The sequence below is a fragment of the Sphaerodactylus townsendi genome, linkage group LG03 (genome assembly GCF_021028975.2).
Source record: "Sphaerodactylus townsendi isolate TG3544 linkage group LG03, MPM_Stown_v2.3, whole genome shotgun sequence".
In the NCBI taxonomy this organism is placed as follows: Eukaryota; Metazoa; Chordata; class Lepidosauria; order Squamata; family Sphaerodactylidae; genus Sphaerodactylus; species Sphaerodactylus townsendi.
The window spans coordinates 110,879,203-110,893,667 of NC_059427.1; the positions used below are offsets into that span (position 1 = coordinate 110,879,203).

A 14,465-nucleotide genomic window follows, 5' to 3' on the forward strand; every position below is an offset into this window, starting at 1 on the left:
GAGTTGCAGCTGTTTCATGGAGGTGGTGTTGGGATGGCAGAAGACAGTTAGTTGTGGGAAACTCAAATGGGAGGGAAGATATTGAATGCGTGAAACAGAGGTACCAGCCGAGTAACCAGGAAATGGTCAAAGAACCAGGGGACATTCATTGAAAATGCTGGGGGAAGAATTAGGACTAATAAAAAGAAACACTTCTTCACACAACGTGTGATTGGTGTTTGGAATATGCTGCCACAGGAGGTGGTGATGGCCACTAACCTGGATAGCTTTAAAAAGGGCTTGGACAGATTTATGGAGGAGAAGTCGATCTATGGCTACCAATCTTGATCCTCCTTGATCTCAGATTGCAAATGCCTTAGCAGACCAGGTGCTCAGGAGCAGCAGCAGCAGGCAGCCCTTGCTTTCTCATCCTGCACATGAGCTCCCAAAGGCACCTGGTGGGCCACTGAGAGTAGCAGAGTGCTGGACTAGATGGACTCTGGTCTGATCCAGCAGGCTAGTTCTTATGTTCTTATGTTCTTATGTTCTAAAGAAAGAAGAGGAAGGAGGAGGAGCGGAAAGATTATTTAAAAATTTGAAACTATACTGTGTCTCACAGAAAGAGTGCGATTGTTGTTGGTGCAGCGAAAGTACATGCTTCTGCTGTAGAAAATAGTCCTGAAGGATTATGAGCAGGAAGTGAGCGAGCAGTGAATGGGAAGGTGGGCAGGCCCATTTTGGTGTTTGGGGCGGGGGGGAGGGTGGAATGGGGAGGCTGTTGCCAGGCCCAATGGGAAAGCAGTGGCCTATCTTGGTGTTGGGGGGACACTAGCCAGTAGAAGCCAATGGGAGCATTCTACAAGGAGGGTGGTCCAGGAAGTGGCAGTAGATGAGTTCAGAAATTCCTGAGAGTTTTTGGTGAGATAGAGTATTGAGCCAGTAAAACTGATAAAGGCAACAAACCACAGAAGCATTTGTTTTTTGTTTTTAATTTGTAGTTAAATGCAGGAAGTGATCTTTGATGTTAGTTTCAAAATAATGGAATGGTCACTGTAGTATAAATTGTGATAAAAATTCAACAGAAAGGCAGGTACATATTATCAAGAGAAATTGGGGAATTGTAGAGGGAATTGATTCCATCTATAACAGAATTCTAGTTAAGTCTGCTGAGTTTGGAAAGCTGTTTCCTGTGCTGAAGAATAAAATTTTTGTAGCAAAAGATCTGACTAAATCTCTTCACCCAGACTCCTGCGCGCTACTAGTTAAGTGGAAAAGCAGACAAAGAGTGCAGCTAAAGCAACTGGAGGCAGGGATAGACCAGATAAGTCATTAAGTATCTGTGATTGAAATGGAAATTTTAAAGCCTAGGAGATCCAAATTGACTGGATGAAAGGGGGTTAGTGCCCTGTGCACTACATGGCTGTAAAAGAGAAACTGGAACAAATTCAGCCATTACCTGACAAGTGAAAACGCTCAGCTTTATTCCTGCAGGCCCAGACTCACATGAATACCTTTTCTATAGTGTATAGCTGCAGTTATTGAAAGTCAAGGAATTTCCCCCCCCTTTGTGACTCATTTTCAGAGATATAATGAGTTGCTGCACAAAATGGCCACAAGATGGAGGCTGCTCTTGCTAGAGAACCTGGAGGTGGTCGATAGCAAATAGTTGTTGCTCTTTTCGTATTTAAAATTAAATGGCAAAATGCACTGTTTTAAAGAAATTCGGGGTCACCGTTTTCTACCTTGTAATGTAGATAGAAAGCTAAGGAATGGCTGCATGTGGTCTCAAGCACACCTGCAGTTGTTCCCCAACTGGTATTTCCACATGCATCAAAATACAGTTGTAAAGTGCTGAAGCAATAGAGTAGACTGCAGGCAAAGAGGATCTTGGAATGCTCCAAATCTAAGGCTTCCAACTTCAGGGTGGGAAATACTTGGTGCTGTGGAGGTGTCACCTGGACAAGGCAGGGTTTGAAAGGGGGGTGTTAGTGCGGTGTGTAATGCCATAGAGTTTACCCTTTGTTTTAAACAGCAAAGATGAAGACTCACAATATCTCTACTAGCAGTAATAGTCAGAAATTATTGTTAGCAATATCTATTTTTACCCCTATTGTTTTCACTTTTGGCAGCCTCATGTAATGTTAATTAAAAATTAATTTAAAAACATACAGGGATTATTATGCATGTGTATTTCTTAATATTTATATAAAAGATTTGTAACAAAATGTTTAGGTAACAATAAAAATGTGTGTGCAACATTTTGTTCATATTCTGGGGCTCTCAAGCACTGGGAAGTTAATTCTGTGTGGCACAATGTTAAGCAAGTTTGGTCTGACTTTGTGACAGTTTGTGTGACAGACTGACGCGATAGATTTCTTGCTCGAAAGGGACTGAGGCAAACAAGCTGCTACCTGTCGCTAAAGGCAAGCAAGGGAAGCCGGCTGGAGCAGAGCGCAGCCAGCATCCCAAACGCACCTGGCGGTCTCCCGCCACTCCCTTCCTCGACAAACAAGCTGTCGCGTCCTCCCCGCGTGTTGCTCAGGCAGGCTAAGCGGCGTCCTCCGTCCCCAAAGCAACCGCGACTCCGCCCCAAACACTGGCCTGAAGAAGCCTGCGAGGGCAGCATGGGTGGCGAGGAGCAGGATCCCGACCAAGAGGGCCCCCCGGAGTCGGACCCCCGCGCGCGGCTGCTCGGGGAGCGAGTGACGCGCAGCCTGCGGGTGGAATCCGATCGCTGGGCGCGGTGCGCGGCGAGCCCCGAGGCGCAGCAGCTGCTTCGCGCCTTTCTGGATGGCGACCCTGCCGAGCGGCTGCTCTTCGCAGCTTTGGTCTCCGCGGGCCAGTTGGTGCTTGCCGAGCAGCTCCCTCTGGCGGCCGCCCCCCGCCGCCCCAGCAAGGGGGTCTTCCTGTTGCGCACAGCTCCTGGCCCCCTGAGCTGCCCGCCAGCCCCCGGGCACCTGCTGTGGGGAGATCTGTCCCCTTCACTCCTGGACCACCTCGCTGTCCTCATGGAGGAGGTAGGGCCGCTCACGGATCTGGGTCAGGGGTTGTCCGGGAGCAGCTTGAATAGAGGCAGGGTTCACTTCAAGTCAAGGCTAGTGTGTGTGTATAGTGTATATAGCCCATTTATAGCGACCCCAGCAAGGGGCTTTCAAGGCAAGTGAACAGCTTCCTCCGTGGTCTCCTTTCCAAGTACCGACCCTGCTTAGCTTCTGAAATCTGACTAGTTCAGGCTGTAACCATGCACCTTCCCAACTTAAGACTGGGTTAGTCGCCTTTTTTCGTAACATGATTCCTGCTGTGCTTGTAACAGGCAAACACTTCCTACATAATTTGGGTAGGGTAAAGTTTCCATTGTATTTATTTTATCCAGCCTTTCCTCCAGGAGATCAGGGTAGTGTATGTTGTTTTGTGCTCCTTTATGCTATCCTTGCGGCAACAATTTTATGAGGCAGGCTGAAAGAGAGTGACTGACCCCAGGTCATTCAGTGACTTTCCATTGTAGAGTGGGGGTTTGAACTTGAGTCTCCCTGGTTCTAGTCTGACACTCTATCCATTACACAAGACTTATAGTGCCTTATTTTTGTCCTTGAGTTATCTTGATCAGCTCCCACGTAGCAGGGCTTTAAGGCTCTGTAGGCTACTCCAGAACTACTACTATTGCTGCTGCTGCTACTACTACTACTACTGCTATTCTTCATTTTTTTTTAATATTTTTTATTGATATTTCGGAATTATTACAGATTTATAATGTGTACTTTATATACATCCTCCATATCTTTTTTTCCCCTTTTTCCCCTCCCCCTCCTTCTTCTTCTCTTCTTTAGATGCGCAGCAGCAGGTCCATTCTTTTCAATCTTCTTGTCCATTTTTCTTCTGTAATTCCAATTTACGTTTAATGAGTCTTCAAATTCCATCCAAATCCTCCTTCATGTCCTTTTGTTTTTCTTGCCATATTTGATTTCTTGACATTGTGTGAAAATTTCTAATTGTATTTGCTCCCATATATATTCCAACCATTTCTGCATTGTCCAGATTTTTTGTCCTTCCACCCCAATGCACTGTGTATTGCTGCATGGAGGCAGCTCTGATCATGAATTTGAAAAAAGTTTTTCTTTTCTTTTGTTCTACTGTAATATGATGATCCACTATGCCTATAAATGTTAAATCTATATTTATCTTTATTTTTACCTTTACATATTTTTTCTATGTATTTTATCACATTTTTTCCCACATATTTTTTACTTCTGTACCTTTCTAGCCACATATGGATATATATTGCATTTTATCTCCACGGCCAACATTTGGGATGGAGTCCACTTATCCCACTTATATGCCAACTGTTTTAGGTGTTCTATACCATTTTAATATTAACAGATTTCTTCTCTAGTTCTGCATATTTTATCTATTTTTTATTTTATTTTATATTGTCTATAGTCCTTTTAATAAGCTCTATGTCTTCGTCCTCCATCTTGTTTGCCATTTTTCCATTATGATTCTTATCATAAATCCTTGATCCTTCTATCATGTTTTTAGTATAAGGACTACCTAAGATTTTGTCGCTTTCTTTTCCTCCTCATATATTTTTATACAACTTTTCATTATACACTCTTCCTCCCTCCTGGAGGCTTTTTTGTCTTTCCCAAGATTCCTCTGTAATAATAACCAGTTTTTTCATTTACCTCTCCTTTCCTCTAAAAAAATTTGGAAAGCGGTATTAATTCTCCTCTTTCATTGTACAGTTGTGCTCACCTTGTATATTCCTTGTCTATGTAGAGATCCCTATTGCTTATTGCTCCTTCCACAATGTCCAGACCATAGCACGCATGAGGTGGTGCATCCAGTAACCCTGGCATCCATTTTTCCCTTCCATTTCTCCCAGATTTCCATTTGATACCGCTTTCTAGGGCCTTTTAATTTTTTGTCTTTCTATTCTTGAACAACTTTGCAGATATATTTAAAGCTACCACGTGTTCAAAGTTTATTTCATTTCCGAGACTTCATCCATCTGTCTTTTCCTCTCTCTTTGAATTCCCATCAAAACTTTTTTTATTTAGGAAATGCCTCGCATTAGTATTCCTGTAATTTTTTGAGGCCCCAAGCCCATTAGTTTTTTTAGACATACTTATAGACTATTTTGATTCAATCACTCTTGGTTTCTTTTGATTTAAATGCCCATAGTTTAATTTTCTTGTCCCACGGATCTTCAAATTGTTTCTTCTTAATCTCCTAGCGGCCAAAGTCTGAAATAGATAGAAGAGTTTTGGCGTATTATGCAGAACATTTTTTTAATGCTACTATTCTCTTGGAAATAGATAGATTCTTCTCCTTCCTCCTTTAATTGCTTCAAGTTATTTTTTTTTCCATATTAGCCGTTAATTATATATTTAAGGCGTCATCTGATTCCTTCTTGTTTGTTAATGTTATACCTAAATGTTTAAATCTTCTTCTTCACCGATTTCCTTCCTAAGTAGTTTTTTTTTTTCTATATTTTATTCCCAGAGTTTCAGTTTTCTCCATATTAACCACACCAAAGACCAAGAATGCTTTTAGAGAGAGTCTTCTACAATATTATTTTTTGAATTCTTTTAGAAGTTTCTACCGGATTAGATTGTTATTAATAATAAATCATCTGCAAATCAGAATTTATTTCTTATTTCTTCTTTATTGATTTTATAGCCTTTTGAAGTCCTGCCGTTATTTTCTAATTCTATCCAGCTAAGATATTCCATTTGCTACTCTCGAATAATGATTGAGAAAGAGGACATCCGTGTGTCACGCCTCTTTCTATCCTAATTGCTTCCGACCATCCATTTGTTTTATCATAATCTTTTGCTTTATTGTTTTTTTGTATGAATTCTTTTAATATCCGTTATTAATCCCTTTCCAAATCCAAAGTCTGTTCCATTATTTTGGAATAAATATGCATGGCCTAACTGTGTCAAATCCGTCTTTATAGACATCTAATTTTATCATGGCATATTTTTTATCCTTTCCATGTTCCCATCACATTCAATATTTTATTTCTTATGGGATAGCTAATATCTCTACTATCTTTCCACGAATCAAGTATTGATCTTAGCCCAGTATTTTTTGGTAATATTGCCTTTATTCTATTACGAGCCAATATTTTTAGTAAATATTTTATAATCCTGGTTTTAATATAAACTTATAGGTCTATATCCGATTCCACCCTGTTTCTGGATTAGCGTCCCTGGTTTTAATATAGTGATTATTTCTGTTTACTCTCCACATGTTTCCTGAGTATTTTCTGTCCCTTTAATATCTTATTATAACCTTTGTAATTCCAAGGTATTAATATTTCTGCCACCATTTTCTTTGTAATACTCTGCTGTAGAAAATCCATCTAAACCAGAGGGAGACTTGTTGTTCTTTAATTCTTTTATTACTAAGCCTATTTCTTCTTGTGTTATATCTTCCTCCATACTTTGTTTCTCCTACTGCTATTCTTCAGTACTGATGTGTGATTTGATCTTAACAAGCTGGGGATGTTGTTTTACTATTCCACTTCCCACAACACTGTTTCTCTAGTTAAAACTCCTCCCTCCCGGCTACTTTAAGCGCCCTTGTTGTGCCTGTATTTTTTTCCCTTACTGGATCATCAAGCAACTGGAGCAAGATATTTTCAACTGGGAAAACATCACAGGGAAATGGTTAGCCACTCAGTTCTCCATGCCCAGACCCTAATTTGCAACAGTCCTTCCTCATGGAATCATATATACAACTCCAGATATGGGACTCTAATGACATGAATAATTTGACCTTAAGAAGGAAGGAACAATGCCAGATGGGCAGTTAGCCAGAAAGTACCTGGAGCCTCTTCCATTCTACCCCAGCCAGCTGGAACTCTTTGAGGGTTCCCTGCTCTCATTGTTGTCCAAGCACTTCAGCTCCTTGCATAGGCTGAATCAGTTTCAGAGCATGGTTCAGATCCTCTTTCATCCTCTGCTAATTTGCACCTTCTCTGAAGATAAAGATGCAGCAGGTTGTGGGCAGGGAAGGGTACCCTGAAGATAATAACATCCACATTCCTACAAAGCTGATAAAATAACTCCCTGCACATTAGCATGGTAGGGGGAAATGTTGACAGATAAAAATGGGTTATGGATGTCTCCCTTTTAACATAACTGTTTTGTTGGCTGGCTGTACACTTAAAAGTTACTTCAAGAAGAGATAGTTCCCTTTTCAGAAAGTTGCTGGGGAACAGGAACACAAAGCCTAAAACCACAAACAAGGAAATAAGGCCTGTCAGTTTGAGTTTGCACATCCATCAGTACAAGGGAGGGACCTTACCGCCATGAGAGCATGCACACTTTGCCTGTATAAGAATTTAAGATGGATCTCTCCACCATCTCCAGTAAAACTCTCTCCAGTAGCTAGGAAACACCTCTGTACTTCAGGCCTTGAAAAGTGTCTGCCAGTCACAATAGACAGTTCTGATTTTGGACGGGCCTTTTATAAGGCAGCTACACATGTGCCTATTTTTCTTTTGCTTCTCCTTATGTCTGCAAATCAACTACATTTGGTCCCACATGGGTACTGTCAGAGCTCTTGTGCTGGGTAACTATTTCAGTTACTAAGTGTAGGTAATGTTTGGCATGTTGATATATTGACACCATATATCCGATTTCTATCTAGTCTGAGTGTAGAAATCAGGGTTAATTTCTTTCTAAGCTCAAAAACCTTGGTACTGTAACTTTCTTCATGCCTATGTCTACAAAAATGTCTCTCAGAGATTTTTAACTGTCATTTCTCTACATATTTTTTCTTGTTTCTGAGCTACTCCCCTCAATCAGGGCATATTGCATGTTTATCAGAGGAGTGTACTGAAGTCCTTGCTTGCTATACATTCATGCAGTCTGTGGCTCTGCTTAACAGTACAGTGGATCAGAACAAAAGGCTATTAATGCTGTAAATTTTCGTTGTGCGTGCACAATGACAATAAATGCTTATGCTAATGCTTACTTACAACTAATGACAATACCAGAGGAGAGGAGGTTGGCAGTGTCTCCTTGTATGGAGCAATTGATCAGTAGGAGGGTGAAGGACATGCCCTGCCCAGCAAGTGATTTCAGGTGCCGGGGGGGGCGGGCGGCAACAACAGGAAGTCACAGTCCCATTTGGCTAATCTAGGATTGACTCAGTGCTAGATTATTTATATTATTTGTAGAGAGCCAGAATGGTGTAATGGTTAAGAGCAGGTGGATTCTAATCTGGAGAACTGGGTTTGATTACCCACTCTTCTATCTGAGTGGCAGGGGTTTCTCTGGTAATCCAAATATGTTTCCACACTCCTACATTCCTGCTGGGTGACCTTGGGCTAGTCACAGTTCTTTGGAGCTCTCTCAGCCCCACCTATCTCACAAGGTGTCTGTTGTGGGGAGAGGAAGGGAAAGGAGCTTGTAAGCCCCTTTGAGTCTCCTTCCAGGAGAGAAAGGGGGGTATAAATCTTCTTTTTCTTCAAAGAGCAGGGACCAGGCAGCTCCTACTTCTAGTGTCTGCTTGACAACACCCCTCACCTTCTTATTTGCATCTTCTTTCTCTTCCCTGTTGGGCTAACTTCTAGTGAGTGGGCAGAGGTAGTGAAATGGAGAAAAATAGCTCATTGGTGAGTGCACTTACCTAGAGTAAGGAGTTCCTTACTGTAGTTTGCCCATGTAACTTGCCCCTGGTATATACACTGTTACTATGGTTCCTACTTGTGCCTATCGGCTTCTTTGTTGCAGTCACTTGTCTGACTTCCAGACGCGTATCTGCCTAGGGACGAGGGGTACCCCTTGTCCCCGGGCGCAACAATTTTGGTCACGTGGGGGGCGCCAAAATGTCCCCTGCCCCGCCCCGCCCTGCCCCGCCCCCACAGACTGCACCATCGTGTGAAGCAAAGCAAGCGACGCCGCGCCCGCAAGCTGCTTTGCTTTAGAAATCGGCTCTGAATGCCTTAGCCCCACCCACTCTGGACGCCAGTAGCCCACTGGGCCAGTCCCACCAATCAAACAAACCACCAGAGTGGTAGGCGGGAGCTCCGCCTCCCTTCTTCCCGGTGTGCCTTGCCTTTTCCAGGCTGTGCGTGCACAAAGCTCCTTCCCTGCTGACTTGCCAGAAGCAGCAAAGAAGGGAAGGGAAGGTGAGGAGGCCCAGGAAGAAACAACAGCACCAGCAGACACAGGCACGTGGCACAAGAAGCGGGCCAGGGCTTTTGCCTCTGAGTCTTGCCTGCCAGTGCAGACTTCAGCAGCCTGTGTCCTCCATCGCAGTGGCCCAGTGCCATAGGAAGGTTTGTTCAACTTGTTTTTTCCTCCCGATGCCCATTGCTCCCCCCCCCGCAGGCCCATCGCTCCCCCCTCCCCACCAGCGGCTTTGGTTCCTTCCTGTGCCCGGCGGCTGCCGTGGGAGCCCTCATGGAGGGGCAGCAAGCGCCCCTGGCGGCCTGTGAGGCAACGAGCCCAGGCCTTCCAGGGGCGCTTGTTGCTTCTCCTCGAGGGCGCCCACAGTGGCCCGGCACTGGCGGCGGGCACGGGAAGGCTTGTTTTCCTCCCGATGCCCATCGCTCCCCCCTCCCCCTGGCAGCCCCATCGCTACCCCCTCCCCACCAGCGGCTTTGGTTCCTTCCCGTGCCCGCCGCCGGTGCCGGGCTGCCGTGGGCGCCCTCGTGGAGGGGCAGCAAGCGCCCCTGGCGGCCTGTGAGGCAACGAGCCCAGGCCTTCCAGGGGCGCTTGTTGCTTCTCCTCGAGGGTGCCCACAGCGGCCCGGCACCGGCGGCGGGCACGGGAAGGCTTGTTTTCCTCCCGATGCCCATTGCTCCCCCCTCCCCCCGGCAGCCCCATCGCTCCCCCGCGCCTACAGGGAGACCACCAGCAGCTTCGGTTCCTTCCTGTGGCCGCTGCCAGTGCCAGGCCGCCATGGGCACACTCATGGGCAGCAAGCAAAAGAAGATGCAGAGATAAACACTCCCCCTGCAATCACCGACATCTTAAAACTCCCAAACTGGAGCACCCCAGTCCGCTTACTTTCCCCAGTTGCCAAGAAGAAACCGAAAGGCTCACGTGGAAGGAAAGAAAACCCCCGCCCTAGCTCCCCCCCCCCCGAAAAGTTGCTGAAATAATCTTATTACTAGTTGCTAGCAATGGAGGACCTTTGGAGAAGTGCGGGGCAAGGAGAGAAGAAAGTTGGGAGGTTTTTGGAGGGGTTAATCTTGCAGGGGAGAGGGAGGAGAGCCATATCCTGGAAGAACCCCAATGAGAACTTCGGGGTGATGGGGACGCCAGCTAGGCGCCTTACGATGAGGGGGTTGGGACAAGGAAGAAGGGCCAAAGTCCCTGCTGGGAAGTTGGCAAGCGGGGAATCCCTGGCGGCCAGGTTGCCTGATCTGGGTTGGGAAATTCCTGGAGGTTTGGGATGGGGGGTGGAGAAGGAAGAGACTTCAGCCATCTTCCAAAATAGCCATTTTCTCCAGAGGAACTGATTTCTGTCCTTTGGAAATCAGTTGTAATTCTAGGAGTTCCCTAGCCACACCTGGAGGTTGGCAAGTGTCTGCTGATATGAATTCCACCTTTCCCAGACAGGAGATGAAGGGGGGTAGTACTGGACATGACATTGGGGAGAGAAACCTTGACTTCATCCTCCCCAACATATCCTGTAAAAAATTCAACTGTACTGTTGGAGGCAGGACTGTGCTGCATCCCTTCCATATTTTCATCCCCTTTCTTTGACAGCCATTTCAGGGGCCACATCTTGTAGCAGGGTGTTTCTGGGTTGCTTTAGTATTGTTAGGCCCCAGTGGAAGTCTCTGGGTTTTGGTGTTGTAAAAGCAGGACCACATTACTGCTGATTGGAATTCTGTTGGCTGCTGACTGGAAATTAGTTTTAAATTTAAATGTTGAGAAAATTTTCAGTGGACTTGAACTGGTTTCATTCTACAACATTGCTGTTAATTATTATTGTTGTTGGTGTTTTGAATTGCTTTTTTAGCTGCCTCAGGCACCTTTTGTCTAGAAAAGTGGCATAAAATTATTTTATAATGAATATATGTGGCCAGGAAGGAGCTAAGATGGACATTTTGAAAGCATTTTGAAAAAAATGTCTAAATGTTTGATTTCTGCTGAGTGGTACGTACTATTGCTGTGTTGGGGCATGTTCTATAATATGATGGTGATTTAGAAATGACCTGGTGCAAAAAATCATTGTTTGGTTGTGGTGGGGGAGGGTGGCCACCCATACGGGGGGGGAGGGGGGGGGCAAAATCAAGTTTTGTCCCCGGGCGCCAGTTTGCCTAGATACAGCTCTGCTGACTTCTATAAGTCTTAATTATGCCCTTGACGGTTGTAAACATAAACTCTTAGTTTTTTCCCAACCACACATCCTCTGTGAGATATTTCCCTATTTGTCCATTTGCTTTGGATACAGTTCTTCTTTGGGGCCATTAATGGTTACACTTTCTTTGGACATATTGAAATGTTATCTCCTGACTTTTTGTTGCTGTTGGATTTACTTTTGATAAACAAGCCTTTTTGTGTGTGTAAACTCTAACATTTTTATTTAAATGGTACAGAAGTCTATTAGGGCTGGTAACACTTCTGATTGGTTAAGCAAATCAGATGTGGCCATAGGGTTGCACACTCTTTCATCCACCCTCCCATAGAGTGAATTTTTCCTATAGTCTTAAACATAGTTGTTAAAGTGGCAATGATGGTAATTGAGGTTCTGACTATACTGGAAGCTAGGGTTTCCAGTCCTGGTTCAGCAGGAACTCTGATGAGTTTTAACTGTGTTAATATTGGTCCTTATAGTATAATGCTTATCTACAATTAAGGCTGAAAAGGAAATTTGTCCTGTAGAAGGGATGAGATGAGGGAATGAATGCAGAGATGCATGATCTGCTGTTTGTCTAACTGTGCTTAATCAGTCTGGGGCATTATACATGTGTTAGCTTATGCCTGTACTGCAAGACAAATGCAATATCTTTCCAATACAACAGAAAGAAGTGTGATTGTTACTCACAATAATGTACCCAATGGTTTGCTAACTGTTTGCTATATGTGCTTTCTGTTGGAAATGAGCTATATTCATAATAATGCCAACATCCAGAAGATGTCTGAGAGAGTTCTATAATTGTATGTAATACTATCCCTTCCCTCATTAACTGTGAGCTTCCAGTCTGTTGGAGAGTACAATGGAAGGGGATTATAAAGTGACAATTGAAATATACAGTGTAGGTTCTTCCCTCTTCCTATTGAACTAAACTTCTAGTGGACAGAGGCAGTGGAAATGAGGAGTTCTTGCAGCACACAAATCAGATTCTGTGTGTCCAGGCGTAATGATTATTCCTAAGCCTTGCAGTCTGCAAAGAGTCCCCTAATAGCGTAATCCATTATTCTTTTGGACTTGCCTGATTTGCACGGACATAGCATTAAACTCCTTTGCTTTCCCAAACACACTGCCTTGGGGACTTTGTTTGGCCAAAGGCTATGTCTAAGACATTATTCCTCCAGTGCTGATCCTATAGCCTTGACTGCTCTTTAAGACATCAGAAATAAAGATTTACATGTGGTAGTACATATTTAAATGAAAGTAAAATAACCCATTTGTCCAGTATTTAATCCATAGGAAAAAAAATCTGTATTTGTGGATATAAATTAGAGAAATTAACTCTATTGATCATTTCTTGCAGTCTAGACTTGGGCTTTGTTTCTCTTCCAATAGAACTGCAGCAGCAAGTATGTGTGTTTTTAAAGTGCTGTCAAGTCACAGCTGAATTTTGGCAACCCCTAGTTTTTAAGACAAGTGAGAAAGCAGAGGTGGTTTGCCATTGCCTTCTTCTGCAGTGTCTCCCTTGGTAGTCTCTCACCTAAGTATCAATCTAGTTCAGTGATGGCGAACCTTTTCGAGATCTAGTGCCAAATTGCAACCCAAAACCCATTTATTTATCGCAAAGTGCCAATCCGGCAATTTAACCTGAATACTGAGGTTTTAGTATAGAAAAAACGGTTGGCTCCAAGGTGTGTGTTACTTGGGAGTAAGCTTGGTGGTAGTTGGTGGCTTTGCTCTGAAGCAACCGTGCAACTCTTCCAACGGGTGAATCATGATCCTAGGAGGGTTTACTCAGAAGCAGGCCCTTTGCCAGCAACTGAGCTTACTCCCAGGTAAAGAGTCACGCTTTAATTCTTCTCATGAAAATCAGTGGGGTTTAACAGCGCTTAACAGGGTTACCTACACTGCTTCCCCAAAACTAGGTCTTTGGTTTAATGCTAATAATCGAGCCCAGCAGTCCAGGCCAGCCTAGATGTGTGTGTGTATGGGGGTGTGTGTGTGTGTGACTCTGAGCGTGCCCACAGAGAAGGCTCTGAGTGCCACCTCTGGCACCCATGCCATAGGTTCGCCACCACTGATCTAGTTAGTTTCCAAGATCTGCCAAGGTTGGACTATACTATACCATTCCACATTTTCATGGGTGTAAAAGACTTTCATATCGACCATCATAGTGCTAGCGATCATCTTCCGCTTTCCTTGGAAATTAGCCTTGTTGAGGATCAATCCTTGCCACTCAAGAAGCATGACGAGCTGGTTCCCCCATATTTAAAAATCAATTGGTCTCCCCAAACAGAGAAGCAGCTCTGTGAATTAATAAGCGGTCAAATCTTTGGGGAAATATGCTCCAAAATAATACAAAATGAGTCTTCTGACTGATCGTTGAGCCTATAAGAGGAGCTAGTACAGCACATTAATACTTTATGTGCAGTTAACATCACTCACCAGCCAAAGAAAGCAAAAAGACCCCAGGCAGATGCCTTCGACCAGGAATATCAACACCTGAAACAAGAGACCTATATTTAAGGCAGAGAGCTGACAATGAGCCTTCCATTCCTGATACATATTTTTCAATTTAAAAAACGGCTTAGCCAGTGGCTAAAGGACATTAAAATGTCCATAATTAATGCAGAGTGGGAAAAACTCATTCAGGCCACCAATTCCAATGACACCAGATCCTTCTGGAAAATAATGTCCGATAACTCTAGGATAAATAACAACTTGTCCGCTGGCATTTCAATTGAGTCCTGGTACCAGTACTATAAGAACACCTTTAGTGCTGAAGAGTATGGCTTTACAACTCAAGCTTTGCCATCTCCTGATATTCTCACGGACTGGCTTACAGTCACCCCAACAGAAGTAGCGACTATGATTAAACAACTTAAGCCAGGTAAGGTGCCAGGCCCCGACGCATTACCACCTGAGATATTTAAAAAGAACGTAGATTGGTGGGCTCCACTTTTGGCCTCCCTCTTTACTACAAACAATAAAACTGGCTTAATCCCTGAGGCCTGGACAAAGGCTATAATAGTCCTTATTTACAAAAAAGGTGACCATCTTGCACCAGAAAATTACAGGCCAATTAGCCTACTATCGATACCAGGGAAAAAGTATGCTAAATTTTTATTAACCAGACTAAATAACTGGGTCATTTCAAATGG

General features: G+C 43.9%; 1 protein-coding gene across 1 annotated transcript in view; it reads left to right on the forward strand.

Moving 5' to 3' along the window:
- The first annotated feature begins 13,995 nt into the window (after positions 1 to 13,995).
- LOC125427840 (dynein axonemal heavy chain 9-like) overlaps positions 13,996 to 14,465 on the forward strand; it is a 58,805-nt gene continuing 58,335 nt past the window's right edge. Inside the window, exon 1 of the mRNA XM_048487395.1 lies at positions 13,996 to 14,244. Within this exon, the coding sequence (XP_048343352.1) occupies positions 13,996 to 14,244 (249 nt within the window). The remainder of the gene's footprint in view (positions 14,245 to 14,465) is intronic.